We start from the raw sequence: 21,610 nt of genomic DNA, 5'->3' as shown, positions 1-21,610 counted from the left end.
AGGGGTCTCCCTTCCCCACGTTTTCGCACAGGACAAGGTGGGTCTCCTGAGCAAAGCACACACTCGAGCTTTCCCAGCACGAGCCGAGAGTTCCGTTCCAGCTATCAGGTTCTTCGATGGTTAATTCTCTTTTCAATAAAAAGTCTCTTTCCTTCGCTGATATATTCAACAAACAAACACAAAATACTGTTCCACCTATGGTTTTGGTTGACGATCTCACCGCTGGGTTCCCCCTCCTCTGGGTTCAGACCTCTCGCAAGTCGTCTTCGACAACTCAAGCAGTTCCTTTCTCAACAAACTTTGGATGATGACTTTGAACCCCTGCATCTCCCGATATTGGGTTTGGACAGCTTTTCAATTGCCAGCCTTCCTCCTTTAGGGTTCACAATGGCTTTTACTTTGGGTTCTACCTCTGCTGGGCTCGGATCCCAATGCCAAGGGGGACAATCCACTTCCCCTGGTATTACAATACTTCTTGTATTCACAAAACTAAATGTCTCTTTAAACAGTTCTTTTGGGCTTTGCCTCTTTTTGTTTCCCTCCCTCTGCCGGGTTCACTCTTGCCAACTTTTTCAAACTAGTTCACTGTGGACATCCCTGCGCCGGGTTTACTCCTGTCAACACAATGTTAATGGGACTTTAGATTTCATCCCCTCTTGTTAGCATCCCTCCAACGGGTTCACTCTTGCCAACCTTTACAACCTACTGTTTATGTACTTTTCATACTATGCAGGATTAGTTACCCAGTCATCTGCCGGTCAAAGACTTTCGACTGAACTAAGGATTTGACATGAACCCTGTATGACCACTTTGACCACTTTCACCTTTTCATACGACCTTCTGATTACTGTAGTTCAATGGCAGGGTAAGCGCCAAGCGTTTCTCGAGTGGTGTTTGATTCTGCTATGCTGGCTTTCCCCTTTTCTTATATCAACAGTTCCTTGTTTATTCAAAGGTCAATTAGCCACTTGATACTTTCGTTCACCACAGTTCGGTTTATTTATCGGCTCTCCCCTCGATTTACCGGCTGTGATGAACTGCTTTGCTTTCTTGTCTGTAGAGTCAAGGCCGGCACCATTGAGCCATGCATCTCTCCCTGGCTTAGCTGTCAGCAGAGGAGATGCCCGGGTACCATGGACATCTGCTGCAACGTATGCTGGCTATTGTCCGAGGCCTTATGATTCCTTATTATTCCTTCCCCTGAAGCTTCACAGGTCCCTGTCGTTAAGGGCAAGGTCACTTCTCCCCTTGGTATCCTCTCAACTCATGCCGTCTTTCTCCTTCTCTTGAACTGCCGTGCTGAGTTAGCTCTCACGTCGTGCCGTTTGCCTTGCTCCTCTTGTTCTCTCGTGCTCCACCTTTTTATCCCTGTGGGGAAGGGAATGGGCCATCAGGAGTATTTGATTCTGGTCAATTGCCTGACTCTGCCTGGCCCTTGGATTGGGAAATGTCAGGTAAACAGTGTGTGTGAAAGTGTTTGTATCGGAAAAAGGGGTGGTTAGAGTATCTGAGTATCCCACATGGTAAGATTGGAAAAAGGTATGAAAAGACTAGGGTTGGTTGGTTAACTCAGAATGATGAGTTGGATGGGGTTCGTGAAACATACAGGATTGACCAGGATTATTATTGTGAAAGGAACAGGGGGAATTGTGGGAATGGTAGTGTTATGTCCAGGTAGGTTGGTTGTTAGGAAAGAATAATCATAAGGACGTGGAAAAGAACAGTTGGGAGTATTTGGACGGAAAACAGGAAAACAATGATTCTGGGAGTTGCAGTTTTTGAGTGTAACAGGGGTTCCTAGTTGGTCTACCAGAGTTGTCGGGGTGGTAGGATTTTATTAAGAGAACTTCTTTGAATGGAAGGGAGGTAGCTGTAGAAAAACCAAAGAAGATCTCAGGGACTTAATTCTTCTCTTCTTCTTCCATGGTAGAGTATTGTGTATCACCTGGTGTACTTCCCCAAGTACCCAGGTGATCCTCCCTCGCTTGTCCACCCCTAAGGTTGGCCACCTGAATAAGGGATTCCCGAGGTCTACTTGGGAGAATACCCTCAGGTCTCTCACAAACCCATTTCAAAGAAAGGGGCAAAAGTTAACTCTGATCGAGAGGCCAAGGATTGGCCTCAATGATCTGAGTAAGTATTGTTCACATTAGTCAACGCGGTGCATTGCGGCTCCTGCATCATCTTCGCTCTCCATCCAGAACCGTCAGGAAAACATCTACAAGATACTATGCTAATATCAAATTCTCTGCACAGTTTTGATTTTGTCAGTTGCCATGATTAAATGTATCTAACCATGGTTAGCTAAAGGTAAAAGCAGCCTAGGATATAATGTAATGCCTCTAAAAGCCTAATTATTGGTAAGAAGGCAATATTGAAAAAAACTAATTGCTCCACAACTTCTCCAGTACCTCCAATGTCATCATGGCAGTCATTGATCTATTGCAATTAATTTTCCACATTCCACACATAACGTGGAAGAAAAGGACTCTTTATAATTTAATACATCTCTGGACACGAATGAGAAGTTGCAAGAGGAGGGTGTAGTTGAGTAGAGTACCATGAAGAGAGAGATTGCAAAGCAGAACACAGTTCTGGATCTCCTGAAAACACCTGGCAGACCAGGAATGCCCGTGCTGAAACAGGCAAGCATTTCCCAGACTGCTTAACTGTTGAAAGGAAAAGCTTCTGAGTCACCGATTGACACTACTCTAAAGAGGACGCCCATTTCCCAACGATTTTCAGAAAGGCTGTCCAAACCGAGGATTACGGGGGGAAAACATGGGCTTGTGAATTACCTCCTTAGAAAAGTCAGGTGCTGGGTGGGTGAGAGAAGCCATTACCTCAATGTCTTTGAAACAGAAGAGGGAATGATGGAGACAGCCCTGATTACACACCCAGGGATAGACAGTTGGAAAGGAGGCGGCGGTCAAGTGTGTAGGACACAACTTGACTAAAAATTGAATTAGACACTGAAGGAAAATGTTGGGAATCAGCAGGGGAAGATCCTGGAGAAGAAATGCATTGTGGTAGTGGTTCAGTCACACAAAACTAACTAGTGCAGACCTGCTGACACACACATATTCTGTGTTTGGCGGAGCAGTCAAAAAGTGTTGGTAAATCGATTTCTTTTTTTGGAGGTAACAGAATTATCACCATTTTTACCACTCCAAATTAGAGCAGAGGAAGTACCGCTCAAGGTATTCTGCTAAAGCCCACATGGAGTCCTACGGGCTTCAAAAATGGGGACTAACACTGCCATACCACCACTTGCAATCCTGAAGTATACCCACAGTACCAAGTGGCAGTAATCGATTTTGGCACAAATTCAGTGAAATTATCACCCAACTCAGAGTGAGGCTCAAAGTCCTGTTCAAGCTGATAATGGCCCCCTCCCCTGTGTCCTTCAGATCTGGATGAGGGTGTGGGCCATGGACAGTGTGTGGTCCCTATTGTACCTCTGCATGGTACTTTGCTTGACCTGGACTATTCTCCAACATAAGCTCCTTCACCCTCCAGCCCAACTGGCCACCTTGCACTGCCAGACACAGATTGGGGACTTGGTGCCAAAGGAGCACAGACTGCCAGGTGGCTCTGCGAAGGGAGATTTGGTGGCTCAGCAAAGATAGATTTGGCAAACGGAACCATGTATTTTCCTCTTGGCTGAGCTCACTCTCCTCTCGACTATGCCAAGCTTCCTGATGTCTGCGCTTGTGTCTGCATAGGACCTTGCTGAGACTGCTTCCCATCTCCTCTCTGGTGCCTGTGATAGTGAGTAACCACTTTTGTTCACTGGCTGAATGTTATTCCATTTCGTTTCCTATCTGACACATACCTCTCTTTCCACTCCTCCAATTCTTTCCTCAAGCTCTCCTCTCTCCTGTTCTCCTAACCATTGGCATCTTCCTACCATTACACTTGCTCTTTGAAAGACCTCCATTCTTTCTATTCCACTATTGCACCACTCTGCATTTGCTTGCACCTTGTTCCTCCCTCTGCTAGCCTGCACTAAGCTCTTTGTTGGTCCTACAGCTCTATCTCGGTCCGTTTTGGCCCACTGCCACTTCAGTTTTTTTAATATTTCTGTCTACTGAGACACCTGCCTTGTTTTTTGTCATCATCCTTTTGCTCCCTTCCACACCCCTCTTGGTATGTCCTTCATCAGCCTTGTTAGCTTTCCTCATTATACCTTATCCTTGTGTTTACCATCCACTTCTACACTCTCTTCTGCCGTCATTGACACATCACATTTTCTAATTAACTATCTCTTACCTTGCCTGAAGAGCTCCCAACAGCACTAGCTTTATTAGATTCTTCATCCACCTCTGTGTCTGCCGGTTTTGTCTCCATCACACTTCTGTGTCCTTAACACTGCCTCCTTTTTCTCTTGCCCCTCCTACTGCTTGCACTATCCCTAGACCTCCTGGACTTGGTCCTCTATTCTCTAATGCTGCTAGATGTTTAACCATTGTTCTACATAGCTCTTTTCCTCCTTTTCTTCGTAACTGATCCCAGAGGCTTTCCTTCCATGCTCACACTGCCTCTTTAAGCTTTCCCCTACCATCTCTTTCTTTTCTATCTCCCTCTCTAATGAGGCCCTTTCGCTATTTTCCCACCATTCTATCTCGTTTGGGCTCCCTCCACATCTTCCCCTATAACGGAATGCTTTACAAAGGTATACAACATTACAGATGCATAACTGAGCATTTCCCAGATGTAACAATAGAACACGTATACAGAGGGGCACAGAGGAGTGGTACATCTGTACTGGGTTGCACAGAAGAGAGGTGCAGGCATTGTCTAGCAAGTCAGGAGGGACGACGTGACGGCGTAGGTGTTGAGGAGGAGAGACTCCTTGAAGAGGTGGGTCTTGAGTTCTTTTCTAAATTGTAGGAGCGTGGGGCGAGTCTGATGCTGATGGGGAGGAGGTTCCATAGTCTTGGGGCGTAGGCAATGAAGGTTTGGTTTCTGGTCCTTTACTTTTTGCAGTGGCAGATTTCAAGTTTGTATATGTTCTGGCTTCTGGTGGTGCGCTGTCCGCCGGAGATGCTGAGTTTCTCTGTGAGGTAGCTTGTTGACTTAGCTCAAACAAACAAGCATAGCTGCCCTGCATCACTCAACCAGTCATTAAAACCGCCAGCCTTTTCATCTCTGATCTAGTTGACTGTTGAACTGACCCTGGTGTTCTACCCAAACTGCATCCTTGCACCGCATAGAATAAACTCTTTGCGCATCCCATCACAAGCTCATCTGCCAACGATCCTTGACCGTCAAACTGAACCTGGTGGCCTCCACAATATGTATTACTCAAGCATCACTTCAAACTGCAGCGACCTTCAGTTTGACCCTGATTCAATATCAGCTTGCTTAATGGGCCACCACGACTGGCGCATTTGAGCCTGAATCGAACAGTCAATTGCTAAAAATCCTGGTTCACTTTTGTCAAACCACCAAGAACAGGAAAGGTATTATTGACTGATAACTGCCCCTTTGTCTATTTCTGGGCTCGGTAGACTGGCTAGGTAACTTTAATTCCATTTACATACAAGAACATATGCCCTTTTAAAGAACATGGCCGTTTTTATCTGCCTTTAGCTTCTATTTCATTTCACAGAGTACTGCATCTTTCTATCTTTGCATATTTTGTGTTCTCTCTACAAGGGTGGGTTTTTGTATTACATTCTAGTTAGTTATTTTTGCAAATGGTGTGTTTAAGTATATATATTTGCATAGAACCGTGCTTGGACAATCCTTTATTTTGTACTGTTGTACTTTGTTGTTTGGGTTGCTAATGTTTCGCATTCATACCCCACTTAAGAGTATAGTCTGCTGTCGGCCCACATTCCCACAAAAGGTAAAGGAGGTATATCTCTGGACTGTGCCGGTTTCACCTTTGATTGTGATCACTCTTGTTTTGAAGAAGAGTGAGGGCTGAGAAGGCAGTTTAGCCACTACCCATCCATGTACTCCTGAGAGGCAGAAGTCATTTTTATGACAGGCATGGCCTTTTTTTTTTTTTTTACTGGATATCAAGTGTAAACATGATATAGTCATAGTGAATGGTCATTATTGCAGGATAATGACCCGCTCTGACGGCCATAAGTTGGTGAAAGGTCATTATCCCAACAACACCACTCGAGGTCCATAAAGCTGTTAGCACATGGTGGTAATGGCAATAAACATGTTGGTGTTGTGGTGGTGGAGTAAAACATGTTTGTTTATTAGTGAGTAAAGCACACAAAACAGGTTATTAAATGAAATGTGTTTAATTTTGTAATATTTAAAAACCTACATTTAATTTATAAGGTAAGCATTTTAATTTCAAACTTGGTTGATCTGAAATAGTTTGAGAAGGAGCTTGCATTAGGTGCAATGTTAAAGTGAACAGGTTTTACGTTCGCTTTCACTTGGCTGTTTTAAGTTTGATTGAAATGTCCTATTGAAAGAAATGCTTTCTATTGATTCACTGACTGAATGTGAGGAATGCAGGAATGCAGTCAATACTTTTAGGTATTGACTGCATTCCAGACATTCTTATTGATTGTGAGGAGGTCAATAACGATTTCCATGTGCTAAGAAGTGCCATAGCGTGGCTAGACTGGCCTGTAAGAGTGGGACTGGCACACACAAGCTCACATACAACACATTAACCCGTACATTCGCACATTCAAACAACTTCTTGCGTGCAAACAAATACCAACATTTCATGTGCACATACCTACATACACACATACATTCATTACATTAAAAAAAAACTTACCGTTCCTTGCTCGCACCGTCAACATGCACTATGTAATGAACACTTTGCATGTTTGCATCATCCTTGATGCCAAGTGAAGAAAGTATATGCTGACTGACACTCGTAGTGCCTGTCTACATATACTTTCTTAATGTAGCCTGGCATTTTTTATTTGGAACCAAGGGTGAAGCAACATAAGTGTTCGAGCTCTGAGTAGCAAAGTGGCTCTCTCAGGGATCTGATACGTTGCTCTGTGTAAACAGAGAATTACACTGAGAGCCATTAGGCACTGATGGGAGGGAGGGGATACTATTAGCCAGGACTTTTTTCCCTTAAGAAATGGGAATGGGGGTGATCGGGAAGCAAGAAGGGTGCATAATGCTGCATGCTTATTGCTCAATATATTTCTATGATGCTGTTTATAGTGTAAAGTTAGTTTATTATGAAACCCAGGTCCAACTTGGGTCCTTCCTCTATCTAGATCTATACCTCTGGTGTCCCCCAAACCTTTCTTCCTGGCTGTTCAACCTATACCTGGCACTTCTTGCCAACTGCATTGCCACTCTCTGCCCCAGTGGATGACACTCATTTTCAGACTACTTTCGGCCACCTCTTCTCCGTCTGTCATCTCGGACTGTATCTGCTATCCAGGAGTGGTGTGCGGTCAATGATCTCTGCCTTAATGCCAGTAAGACCGAGATTCTCCTCATCGGCACGCCCGCTCCCTCCTTTCATGTCACTCTCTGGCCAGCCGCTCTTGGCCCTCTTCCTGCTCCCACCTGTGAGGCTAAAAACCTCAGGGTCATCTTCAAATCCACACTCTCCTTCTCTCCTCCCATCTCTGATGTTTCGAAGAAATCATGCTACCAGCTGCACCCCCTCCTTCCCTCTCCTTCCCCCAGAAGCTCACTGTCTCCAGAGCTCTCGTTCTCTCTAGGCTGGACTACTGCAACAGCCTCTTTCTAAATCTGCCTGCTTCTACTTTCCACCCTCTACAACTCATCCAGATCAGGACTGCAAGACTTGTCCTTGGCCTCAAGCCCAGGGATCGTATCTCTCCAGGACTGAAATCTCTTCACATGCTCCCAGTGGCTTTGAGGATTAAGTTCAAAACCCTCTGCAATGTCCACAAGGCCTTCTGGGGTCTGGGACCTCAATACCTTCAACTCTCGCTTCTTAAATATCTTCCTTCTCGAGCTCTTGGCTCATCTGCCTCCAACTCCCTCAGGGTCAGTTGCTTCTCCAAGCAACAAGTTGGTGGTAGATCTATTTCCTCGGCTGGGGACTCCCTCTGGAACAGCCTCCCTGCCTCCCCGAAACTTGAGTACCATCAAGTGCGGAAGCACCTCAAAACCTTACTCTTTGCTTCTGCTTTCTCTCCTCCTCTTGCCCTGCTGAATTCCTGGATGAACTGCACTGGTTACCTGGCCACCTTCTGATCTCAGGCCCAGGTCCCCTCCCCACTAGTTACACACCTGCATTGCCTCCCTGGCAACCCCCGCACTTGGGGACTGTTTTCTATATCCCTGCATTCCCCCTCCAGCACTTGACACCTGATGTCTGCACTTATCCTTGCACTTGCCACGAGCTGGCCCTACTTCTCAAATTGTTTTATTTATTATATTTTTCCCATGTACTGCACTGTCCCCACCCCCATCCCACTCTGTACTTTTCCTCTTCCCCGTTCCCCTGCACTTGCGCGATCTGAATGACACTTGGCAAAGTAGGGTCGTTGTCTCCGTCTTCCCTCTGTTCCTGCTCCCTTGCCTCGTCGTGCTTTGAAACACTTGTGTATAGGCGCGTTAGAAATGCTGTATCATATCATTACCTGACTAGACTGACCTACATTGCATGCAGTCCAGTCAATCCAGTTAATAACACTCATCAGGTTTTGCATTTGCATTCTTAATGTCACCAATCTGCCTGTTCTTTCTTAATGTGGCATGACATGTTTTACTTGGCATCAAGGGTGAAACAAACCTGATACCCGTTATTACCTGGCTAGACCGATCTGCATTTAATGTAGGCCAGTCTAGCCAGATAATAACACGTATCATGTTTGCTTCACCCAAGGCTCACCACAATGAGTGCTTTCTGTACCTTTGGACCATTTGCTCCCATGTTTTACTTTGGCTGTTGCCTTTTTGTTCCTGCAGGCAATTGGTCAGTGCATCTCGTCAGGGTAGAGGCTATTTTTATTTGCTGAAGAAGGAAAAGGAAGATAATGTTGCCCAGCAATGTGAGGAAACACGACATAAGGAAACAAGTAACATAGTAATTGAGCCCTCCAAGCACTCGTCGTCTGACGAGGAGGAAGAAAAGCAGCACCACCATGCACATCCGGAACCATGCAGGTAGGGTTTCTATGTTAATATTACAGTGTTATGAATACTGAATAGTTTCTCAGGTGCTTGGCCAAAGCAGAATATGAATCCTAATATTTTCTTTTCAAATAAACTTGAAAATAACTAAAGCACGTGTTACATGTACGTTCTTACGTTACTATTCTCTTAATTGTCATTAAAAAAATCCTTATTTAAAGCATACAGCCAGAAACGAATAGATTAACAAAAAAACAGGGAACACATGTTCGAAAGCATCTTGGATATGTAAAAAAAACAGGGACCACATGTTCGAAAGCATCTTGGATATGCAACGTACGTTCTACTGAAAGTGGCAGGCTTTGCCAAAGCAAAGTGCCATGTCGGGAACCGATGAATAATATGGACACGGCGAGTTGCACTTGTCATTGAGTGTCACACACGTGACAACTTCTTGCAAGCTAGCTAGGCAGATAAGGTGGAAAGTGAGTACCCCTTCTTCCTTGCAGCTCACATGCACATTTGTCAAAGGTTTCTGGTCGTTCATGTGGTCTGAGAGTATTGAACAGTAATCGCCTGTCCAAGGCAAGATGTGCAAGTGATCCATGCAGGATAGCTTCTACAATGCATAGACTAACACAGGCTTCAGGTGTGCAGGCAGTGGTCCTTGGGACTGCTGCTTGCACTCTGAAGTTCTCTTCACAGCATAGAGCTTTTTCTGCATTGTGGCCCATGTACCTTTAAGAAAGGGGTTGCCATGGAAGTCGCATTGTGAATACCAATGGAGGGCAGGAGATCTGCTATCCGTTGTAGGCCTCATGCCTCCGTTCACTGCTGTGTGCACTATGTAGAACCTGCAAAAGCTGCCTCCCCAATATTTTGTCGTTGTGCCTTATTGCCCCTTTGCACTCTACAAGATTCATACATCCTGATTGGGGTAAAGGAATGGACTGATTGCAGCTGTGCCACCCCGGCATGCCGTGCATATGGCCACAGATGTTGGGCTGTCTGACGACACAGAGAGAACACATACCAATCCCCCCCAACTCTCATTCCTTCTTCCCTATGGCGAGCGAGATACAAGTGAACAGCATCATTTCTCAGAGGGACTGACAGGGTTGGTGAAGGGCCAAGGTTGGTGATGTGACTGAATTGGCCCAAAGAATACGAGTGCTCTTGTCTCTGAGTCCTCCATTGAGGCTGACAGAGTTATAGTGTGATTTAAAGATTTCCTATTTATGAAGTTCTCGTAAGTGGCAAATCTGGGGGCAAAAAGTTGGCACAGTCTTGCACCACCTGACATGTATTGTATTCTATTGTATTGCAGTAGGCATTGATATAGCTCCTTTTCCCATTTGTATGGCTTCAAAGCGCTTTGGGCTAGGAATGCACTCAGTGTCTGGAGTCCAGGTATGGGAAAGTTCTCAGAGGAGGCGCAAGATGCGTTTGTGCGTTTGGCCAAGATTAGAACTTAGGAGGGCTGGCTAGGTTCCAGTAAGCAACCCAAGAGGTCAGGCATGTGGACAGGTGCTGAGGGAGGTCACAACAGAGTGCTAGTGCAGTACCCCGCTAGACCGAAATTTGTCATAGGTTGTTTCTGTATTCTAATTGCCAGAGGTGTTGAGACAAGTCTGGTGTTTCAGTGCAAAGAGGTTATGTGACCAGTTAGACTGAATTTGTTGTAGTTGTAGCTGCATTCTATAGTGCCAGGATGGATAGCTGTCCCTGCGGTGGATGTCCACCGAACGGGTGTGTTTATATATACCTTAAGCTCAGATGGAGCTTATATTTTATGTCGCTCTGTTATCTGATCTTCTGTGGAGAAGAAAAAGCGAGATTCCTAGACTTTTCTAGGCACTATAGACAGGGTACCCTCAAGTCTACCATGTTATTTACTATTCCCCAGCCTAATATATTCCTGGAAGTAGCACCTGTCTGTTGGAAGCTTGCAATTTCTAAACATCAAATTCCACCACCGCTCACCTCTCTAATTTCACCAACAGAGGATGGCATTGGGACGACATCCCTTACAAACGGAGTCATCACACCTGCCACTCCATACTCCCTCAGGCATACTCGCCTACAGGTTAAATGAAAGATTTCACTTCTAGTTCCTTGGATAGGTTACATGAGAGGGGTGCTTTCCAATATGCTGGCCAATATATGACCATGCGACAACCCTACTTGTCACCACAACCTGTTGTGAATTCTTACATTATCTGCATAGGCCTATTGCATCAGAAAAACCCATTCACCTCATTCACATCCTTACCACTTTTGCTTCAACACACAAACACTTTAGTTTTATAGGTTGTCAAAAATGCTGTTAAAGAATGTTTAATTCCTTTCACTTTGGCAATCTGCATTCTATATTTTGCTTCTGTGGGTGGTAGCATTTTGTTCAAATGAATAGACCAAGTATCTAATGTTGATGTGGGCGAGGAGCAGCTGTTTGTCATTTTCTGGCATAGACAGAGTCTCCACCAGTAAATTATACTCTGTGCAATTTTCGTGCATTTGCATCATGGAGCTTTTGGGGTGGGAATACATTGAGTCCTTATATCCCTCGCCCATCTACTCTTTGCAGCAAATGCACATGCATTAGCGGCTGCATTGAATTTTCTTGCAAGCAGAGAGGCTTGAATTAAGCAAAAAGCCCCTCACCGCAGGGGCATTACCGAGTCAGGTAATGCCCCGGGGCCCATAGTTTCGCTCGGGTCTTAACGAAGGCCCCGGGGCATTACCTGACTTAGTAATGCCCCAGTGGAAAGGGGCTTATTGCTATTAGTACCCCGGCCCGCAAGACCGGCATACTAATAGAATGTTTACTGTTCCGAAACGTTGTAGAGTTTCGGAACAGAAAATAAAAATGTCAAAGAAAATGGCTGCAGGGGAAGGGGAAACCGAGTCCGTTTCCCTTTCCATGGCAGTGATCAGGAGCGGACGCGCTAGCAACAGAATTGTTCCCAGCGCGTTCTCTCCCAAAAAAAGAAGAAATAAGATGGTAAGTGAGGTTGGGAGGGCGGGTAAGGGAGTGGATTGTTTGCAGGCGAGGGGGGAGGAAAAAATAAAAACACTTGCCTGAATCACCAGTGGGGGAGGATGGCAGCCCCCAGCCATGTGGAGGCTCGAGCGAGGATGGCCCCATTTTGGGCCTCCTTATTGGCTGAGGGGCTTCCACGCCCCCGCCGGGCACAATGGCAAGTAATCCCGGCTGAGGGATTCCCAGTCGGTTAAAGCCCGGCGAGTGCCAATCAGAATGTTTTTTACATTCTAATTGACCCTCGCCGTCTGCTAATATGCATTAAATGCAAAAACGAAGCGGAATCCATTAGGGATCATGTAATTGGCACATGTGATGCACGACCATGGTGAATGGCATTTGCTATTCCTTCCGTGAATGGGTGTAATTACAGCGTCGAAATCAAGGCCTGCACAGATTTCTGTGGTGGAATTGCACCCATTTATGTAGAGTCAAAATTGTGTAGACAAAAGTCCCATTTCGACCAAATACCTACCCGAAGCCGAAGTTTGGTTCACATTTAGTTAATTTATTGTTGCTCGAATGTTGCCTAAACCAGAGTCCAATTATTCAAATGCCAGACAATAAACTTGTGGAACCCACTTTGAAACTGCATTTGTATTTTGATTGCTTTGTTTTTGTTACTGGGTTTTGTCTTTTGTAGTCAAAGGTGGTGTAAATGTGTTTAGCATTATTGGTAAAAACAGGCAGCATTTTAAGTGTCAACTGTTTTTACCATCCTCCCTCATTATGAGATTCATGTAATTGGCCCTGTTGTCATTTGAAAATAATGCATGAATAGAGCTTGTAATACCACTTGAAAAGCATATGTACTATCCTCTAATTTTAATTCAACCAAAAAGGTGCAGAGCCTGGTTCACAACTATTTATTTACTTATTGTATGGTGCTTTACAATAGCACGCTTGACAGAATGTATGCACATCGATAGACTAGTGAATGAGATGATGGCATTTAAAGTCTCTGTCCAGAAGAAAGAAAAATATGCATTACAAAAAGAGATCATAAGAAAAGGAAAGTGAAACAATTAACTAATAATCGGTCCAAGGACGTGGCAGAATGTTGACCACTGATAGGCATGGCATTTAGGGTGGCACAAAAGAATACAGCTGGCACCTGCAGTGTTTAAAGGGTTATCAGATAAACTGTTTTGGTCCCTGCACACAAAAGGCCATACCTGCATCGGTACAAAAAGCATAGACCAGCGAGGGTTGACGGGGAAAACACGGCTGATGGTTCTAAGAGCAAAGACTGAACCCAGTTTAGAAGGTTTTCATGAACTTCTGATGTTCTCGTGCAGGGGAAATGCCAGGAGGAATTTTCAGCTCCAGACTCCCTGACCGATGCCATCACCATCTCCTATACTCCGCTGAGCTTTACATGCGGTCCTGGCACTTCCTTGCTCACTCACACCAGGGGTAACAGCGCACCTGGATCAGATACACAAAGGGGGAATGTTGTTATCGAGCAATAAAAACATCCAGCAGCTGAAAGAAGCTGGCATTCAACCGAGGGGGTGTAAAACAGTCACTGTCTAAACTCCAACTATTCTGATCAGAAAGGCCAAAACATGGATGTAATGTGAAATTATCGGAGCCAACCACCAAATGAACTGTTTTCCTGTAACTCAGATAAACCCGATTTCTGGAGCAACAGGTTGTGCACAATACAGAAATATCTCTAGCTATATATATATATATACATATATATATATATAACAGTACATCTTTTCGTTTGTTCCCTGTACAATTCCACACCGTTCACCAATCGGCATGAAATTTTGCATAGTTACCTGTTGGGACCCTCAGACATTAGTGGCTACTTGAAATTTGGACGCCCCCTCCCTTTACCTGGATTTCAGCCCCTTCACACATGAGACGGTTGCCTGGAATTGGCAAAACATCAATGTGGTCATAGAAGGACCGGACAAGGCTCGTTTTAAGCATCTTGGCTCGAGGAACAAAGCTCGAAGGCTCGCAAACCATGTTTCAAAGACCACCATTTCTGATCAATTTGCACTGCAGTGTCACGATTTATTGGGTGCTCACTCTCAACTCGGGGAGTTCCTTCCCCCTCCCATGCCAGGTGGTGCACAACAAAGTGCTTTGCAGATTCAACTTTTGTGAGGCCTCCAACCTAGATAGTACCATTCAGCAAATACCCTCTTGACCACTAATAAACTAGGAACCAGGCCGGTGTACAGTAAGAATCTATATTTATTTAAGTTTTTACAAAGAATAATAGAACAGTCACAAAATCATCAGCCACCAACGCTGTAGAACTAGACAATATCACAATTTCAAATTACTTGCACCATTTGACTGACTTATATTTCTAATGGACTTCTAATGCATACTACAACACACAGGTAAAATTCAGAAATGGGCATTCATCACTTTACATCAGATTTCTTGCAATTGAACCCACATAAGCATGTGAGACACAGAGTGATTGCTTAGTGTGTTACCATGCTCTTTTCTCCCACCAACCCCCACCCTCCAAGTATCAAGCAGAAATGACCCCTTTCGTGTGAAGGCACAGTACTGTTAGTGGGAGTGCAATGGGAAAATCGTTTTTGCTTTTTATTTGAAAGGCAAGGTTTAGGAATTAACTCTCTGGGAAAATAGTTTTTCATCACACAATAAAGTGAAAGCAAGGCTTTGAGGATTCTGGTTCGAGGGAATAAATGGGAAATGTTGTTTTACAAACAGGGAAGTGAGTGGGCACCACTGGTTAGAAATCTTTTTACATATCCAAGTCGATGTAGAAGTAAAAATATACTAATTGTTGTTCAAATGGAGCTGGCTGCGACAAGTCTGGAGACACCCAGACTTTCAAAGTACAACAACAGCTAGTGACCAAGTATGAATACCAGGTCACACAGAAGCCAGGGGTTTCAGAAAAATAATCACCCAAGTACTTATTGTCTATACCGGCACTAACACACTGGGCATGAACTTTGTTAGTTACGAACTCTAACAACGCTCATCCCATGATTTTCTGCATGGGATTTAATTGATTCAACTTTAATTGAATGTGCTAAGGAAACATGTGTGTATATGTGCGTTATAAATGCCTTATCATATCATATATCATATATCATCTCTACACAGTTTCACCCACTCCCCAGCATTTAATGGAAAGGATTGAGGCAGGCAGTTCCCAACACAATTACATTTAAATGAATAGTATGGTTTTCTATGGAGGAGTTAATTTTAGTTATATTTGATAAAATGTGCCAATGGTCTCCCCAGTTCCACCCACTCCACCTGCTATGCAAGATGGATATTAAGCCTGGCAGATTCTCTCCCACACTATTGTTGGTATTCGGATTAATCTACTTACATGGGAGGCCCTGGTTATGGGGCATCCAGGGAAACAGCAAGGCTCCTCTGAGGACAGCACAGGTCTGGTCAAAGGCTTCAGTCAAAGATAGTCTCCAGCGCCCAGTCCTCCTCTGGCTCCTCAGATGGCAGGCCCAGCTAGCTTCTAGATTTCCCAGTCTGTCTCCAATGCAAGGTTTAAGGCCTTTCCAGGTAACCAGCTTTCTCTTGGCAAGGTTTACCCTGATGCCCTTGGTAGCTCTCCTTGTCTCTCTGCTAATTGTTCCTCACAAGGGTCCAGAAGTAGACTACCTCCAGGAAAAGAGTGGAAAAAGTCAAGCCAAGAGCCCCTCTCAGATTGAAAACTGATCTCTTATAGGCTTCATGACACTCACATATTATGATAATGCCAACAATTTGGATTGGTTAGCTCTCTCTCTCTCCCCCTCCCACCATAGATGCCCACTGCCTGCTGATATGACAAGGAGTTGGGAGGGGTGGAAGAAGGAGGCTGAGGGAGGAGAAAGATTAATCATCCCAAAATGACAGGTGGGTTTACCTTTTCAGTGTTCTTCAAATCTCACAACATGGCAGCTACCTTAATTTTTCAGATAAATCTAGATACATATTTATTTTTGAGTTCTATATTTTATGGCTAGTTCTATTTCGGCACACCCTTCCTGGAAGGAGCTACCATTTTTTTCTGATTTGCTTCTGAGCTGAAATAGTTAAAAATTTGGACACCTCACGATTCAAACATTCATTTAGCAATATATCACCACACCAACTTTCAATTTCCTCAGAATTACGAGATGGCCGGAATCATAGTATTCTTCATAACTCAAATTGTATACATCACACAGAACACATATTTACATGGTACTGACTGGCTTCTTGTCCCCTTTAAAGAAAGAATTCAAACACTTGTTTGGCAGGCGCTCCAAAATGAATGTTAATTTGATTAAAGTTGTTTTCAGGATATTTGTTATCTTCACAGAATCAAAAATTGATTTTCATAAGTTAAGTCCTCAACACGTTTCCCCACTTTGCATTCAGTGGTTCTTCAGGAGGTAAGTTTGCATATAGCTATTGTGAACAAGGGAAAACAACAAAAGAAAGAGAAAAAAGATACAATTTTGAAGAAAAAGGATTGTAAAAGGGTATACTCAATTAGTAACATTTAGATATCATTGTAATGTGTTAGTTGAATATTTTAACAAACATTGCGCCTGGAAATGCAAATGTAGACTAAGATTGCATCATATTCACAAATTCTTATTACATATGAAACCATTGTTTTTATATAAATGAGGGTCCAAAATAGTACGAAGGGCGTCCTCGACTCTTAAATGCTACGGACACAAATGGAAGAGGTTCTCTGTCTGGTGCCACGCACAGAAGATTAACCCTCTACGGATTACGGCTCCCCAAGTACTGCCGTACCTGCTGACGCTGGCCAAAGCTGGTCTGGCACACGCGTCCATCAAGATTCATCTTGCTGCGATCTCCCGATACACCAGAACCACGGGGCGGACGTCCTTGAGGTCTCATCGTCTGGTGAAAGAGTTCATGAAGGGACTGTTCAGATCGTTCCCGCCGGTGAAGGCCCCGGCCCCGGCATGGGAGCTCAACGTGGTGCTGACCAAGCTCATGGGACCTCCGTTCGAGCCTCTGCACTCGGCCCCGTTGAAGTTTCTATCGTGGAAAACAACTTTTCTTGTGGCCATCACCTCCGCACGACGAGTGGGAGAGATCCAGGCCCTTTCCTGCAAGGCCCCGTACTTGACTTTCCACGACACGAGGGTAGTGCTCAGGACACACCCCTCCTTCATGCCCAAGGTGCCGTCGGACTTCCATCTCAACGAACCCTTGGTGTTGCCTGTGTTCTTCCCGTCGCCTTCGTCGCCGGCTGAGAGGACTTTGCACTCGCTGGATGTGGCTAGAGCGCTGAAGTTCTACGTAGACCGCACGAAGTGTTTTCGGAAGACGTCACAACTCTTTGTGAACTTTGGACCTGTCAATCAGGGGAAGGCTCTCTCGAAGGCTTCCATTTCCAGATGGCTCTCCGGCTGTATCATGTACTGTCATCGGTTGGCAAACCGACCGCTGCCTGGCCGTCCGAGAGCCCACTCCACCAGAGCGATCGCAGCTACCACGGCGTTCCTATCTGGTGTGCCCCTGCTGGACATATGCAGGGCTGCTACGTGGAGGTCGACGCACACCTTCACGAAATTCTACTGCGTCGACCGGGATTCCAGGGAGGAGTCCAGGGTCGGCCAAGCAGTGCTGCGCAACCTGTTCGCCTGAGGTGAGCCTGGTGAGGAGGTAAGATGCTTAATGTTGAGTTTATGTGATGCTTAATGTTGAGCCTTTGCCACCTCCCGTGGTTGTGCATGTGTGTACTGCTATGTATTCTTTATTCATGAGCATGTGAATCCATGCCAGACCCCATGCTGGAGAAGGAACAAGTTACTTACCTGTAACTGTTGTTCTCCAGCATGGGTCTGGCATGGATTCACATGCGAACCCTCCCGCCTACCCCTCTGCGGCTCTTCACTTGGTCATACTGCCACTTCACGTGCTTCCAAATCTGAAGATGGCTGCCAGAGGCGGTGCTTAGGTAGAGGGCAGTCATTGGCTGTGGTCAGTATGACGCAGAGACCAGTGATTGGTTATTACTACGAAAGACAGATCAGAAACGAAACTGATACTGGTTTTTTCTTTACCGAGGATTCCCAGCCTGACGACGGGGAATATTCATGAGCATGTGAATCCATGCCAGACCCATGCTGGAGAACAACAGTTACAGGTAAGTAACTTGTTCCGTACACACTAGGTTCAATTATCACTTTTATCACTCAATTAACACTACTACTACAAAAAAAATCAATGTCTAAATTAACAAAAGTGCTATAAACACACAAATGTACTAACTTATTTCTTTTACAATTGCAGTGAAGACCACTCTCCTGAAAAGCAGCAGCATCTGAAGTACGAACAACAACTCAGAAGAAACCTACTCTTTCCATACAAACAATAGGTACAATACTACCATAATGTTTTAACTGTTACTCAAACACACTAAAATGTTAGTATTGCAGGACAAACAGTTTCAATTCTATACCATTATATTTAGTATTAGTGCTTCCCCTCACCACCAGCTTACTTTGTATTGCCATCTGAACCCCAGTATAGTAACACACAAATACAATAGCCTTCCCAACTTGTTGTAGCTGGCCATTGAACAATCACACACCTCCACATACAGCTTTACCATCATACTCAGACACTCATGCACACAGCACACATACATTGCACAACAGCCCAACCCACACATTCTTTTTTCTCCAACAGACCCCAAAGAATGCCTACCAAAAAGCAACGCTGTAGAAAGCAATGGAGAAGTAGAGCAAATCAAAATAAGTGTCCAAAATAAGCATCCATCTCTAGCAGAATGTTTACAAAAAGTTCAAATAAAACAGCTAATACAGTCATTAAGCGAAACAAAAGAAGCTTCCAGTACAGAAACTTTGCCTCCTCTTTCAAAATGTAAAACGAAACAGAAAGTGATTAACAAGAATTCAGCTACCACTACTCCTAACACTGCACATATAAATCTTGATGTAGTGGCAAGTAACCATACCAAAAAAAGTATTTTACAAAAAATGTTCTGCCACAGAGTCCTTAAGAACCTTATAAAAACAGGAGAGAAATCATGCACAACCCATAAAACCTACCATAGAAAATTAATCTTAGAAGCTCTCATAGACAGTACAAATCTTCTCAAAAGTAAGTTATTTATTTTAGTTTTAAACAGAATGAAACCACCAACAAATCTAACTACTAAACTACAAAAAAGACTGCTCAATAAACGGAATGTCAACAAAAATAACTTCTTAAATATCTGTGGATGTGAATGGAGTTACACCACGAGCACAGAACCATATTTTAATGACGAAGCATGCAAACAAAAGCAAACAAACACAATTGCCATACATAGCAGTGGATGAGGGTATGAAAAACTTAATAATACCATAATGTAACAAGAAATGCTGCTCACAAAAATATCCCCAGAAAACTCAGTATCACCTCTCCATTCCACTGAACCAAAACGTCCAGTATACAAATGGCTGTGCATGTCAATGTGTAACATTGCCAACAAATCTTTCAAATCTTTATGCCAGTTCCTCAATCAGTATGTGAAAGGCAAAGACAAATTCAAAATGTAACTACTGCAAAATATGGATACCTGTCCAGTGTGCAAATACAGAGGACTACAAGGACATTCATTTGCCTGCATTTCAGGACCTATTTGCAAAAGCACCTTCCATCATATCAAAATGATATCAACACCTCGTTCAACTATAAGAAATCTGTTCCATAAACTGTACTATGCTAAAAGTCCTGCTTTAGCACTAGCCAATTCAAATAACAATCTTCTACATGGTACAGCCAAAGAACTACTCGAAGAAATAGAGCATATCAAGAGAAAATATTTTGGAAGTGAAAGCCACTTACAAAATGCAATAGCTTTACAACAGACTGCACAGATGGCAACCTTGTACTACACACATACAAAAAAGAAATACTAAAATTTAAAAGTACATCCACTGAAGTACCAAACCATGTGTGTGTGTGTGTTGCCGCAGAACTTTTTTTTATGAAAGTAGCACAAAAATTGTAGAAATAACGTACACAATAGAAGACAATGAAGATTCCAAATGGTTTGAATTTGCTCTCTACCTTATAGTAGAAAACAAATAGGAAATTACTGACCCCTTGCTACTTTGCAGTTACTCCACTGCAAAACTTGACAACAACCAAACTCCTTCACGTGCTATCACAAATAACTTGTAATTATTCCCACTACCAGAATCCCTCCAACAACTCAATTTATATGAGAGAATCATAATTCAAAAAGTGCACCCACTTCAAGCAATAATACACCTTCAACCAAAAACATATATATTGCCTCCCTCTGAATTAGTGAAAGGCATTTGTGGCAAAGTAGTTTATTTACCATTAGATCTGAAAGAAAATGTGCACACTCTGGGAGTGCAACGTCCAATAGATCAATCTTTAATTGTCTTAGTAAATGGTGTACCTACAAAAGACAAAATAATTTGGCTAACAACTCAGGGACTTGCATAAAGTTAGGCAAGCCTTGCAATATCTAAAGGAAAACAATGAATACTACAAAGAAATTAGTATTGAAGAAAACCTGAGAGAAACCATTGAAATAATTCATGAGTCACCAGAAACTGATCAATTTCAACATATAGGTCCTGCTACAGTATCAAATATTTTAGACCATTATACAATTCATCCATAACACTCTAGAGACACCATAGATGATGCACTGGAAACGTACCAAATGCGACAAGCCAAAGGATCACCAGTCGGCATATGGGAAAAAAGTATAGAAGCACGTGCCTTTCCTCTAATCTTTCCTACTGGAAAAGGAGGAATGGATGATGATAGACCCACACAAATAACAGCATCAGAATACCGCTCTTTACGAATGTATTCTGAAGATCCCATATTTAGACAAAATGTGAAATATATATTCCACCTTCTCTTTGAAAGTGAACTAGCAACTCCATGCTACAGAGTTGCAAACACATTGAAATCAGGTACCCATTTTAAAAATATGTCAGCTACGCAATTACTACAGAAAGTGCAAGAAAAAGATAAGGTTCTACAGTCAAGCATTACAAATCTTTTAGCAAACATGCGTGGTACAAAAGAATACTGGATCCCACGTCACGGATATGTACGCTGTATGATAAGAAACCTTGGCCCAACCACTTGGTTTGTTACATTAAGTTGTGCAGAATATGCATGGGAAGATTTACATGATTTCCTACGCATAGCAAACAAAAAAACACAAATATAGATATACTAACACCTGGAGAACTCTGCTCTCTAGATACTGTTAATGTTTCAAGATATTTCCATCATCGCTTCATTGCTATGCTACACTTTTTGTAATAAAACTGTTCCTCCCCTCGGAGAAGTGCAACACTTTTTCGGGAGAAAGGAATACCAAGCCAGAGGAGCACCACATATCCACATGCTTTTGTGGATTAAACATGCTCCTAAATTTGGTCAAGACAGTGATGCCACTGTTTTACAGTTTATCGAAAAAATGTGTCACTTGTGAAATTCCTTCACAAACGACACATA

At 43.6% G+C, this 21,610-nt stretch overlaps 1 protein-coding gene across 2 annotated transcripts in view; it reads left to right on the top strand.

Moving 5' to 3' along the window:
- Nucleotides 1-21,610, top strand: part of CCDC60 (coiled-coil domain containing 60) — an 879,096-nt gene that overhangs the window by 512,722 nt on the left and 344,764 nt on the right. For both annotated transcript variants that reach the window (XM_069619175.1, XM_069619174.1), the window contains exon 5: nt 8,896-9,093. In XM_069619175.1, the coding sequence (XP_069475276.1) occupies nt 8,896-9,093 (198 nt within the window). The remainder of the gene's footprint in view (nt 1-8,895; nt 9,094-21,610) is intronic.

The sequence above is a fragment of the Ambystoma mexicanum genome, chromosome 10, assembly GCF_040938575.1.
Source record: "Ambystoma mexicanum isolate Mex_15411 chromosome 10, UKY_AmexF1_1, whole genome shotgun sequence".
Classification (NCBI taxonomy): Eukaryota; Metazoa; Chordata; class Amphibia; order Caudata; family Ambystomatidae; genus Ambystoma; species Ambystoma mexicanum.
The sequence above is the reverse complement of the archived record's forward strand: the minus strand, read 5'-3'. Positions and strand labels throughout refer to the sequence as shown.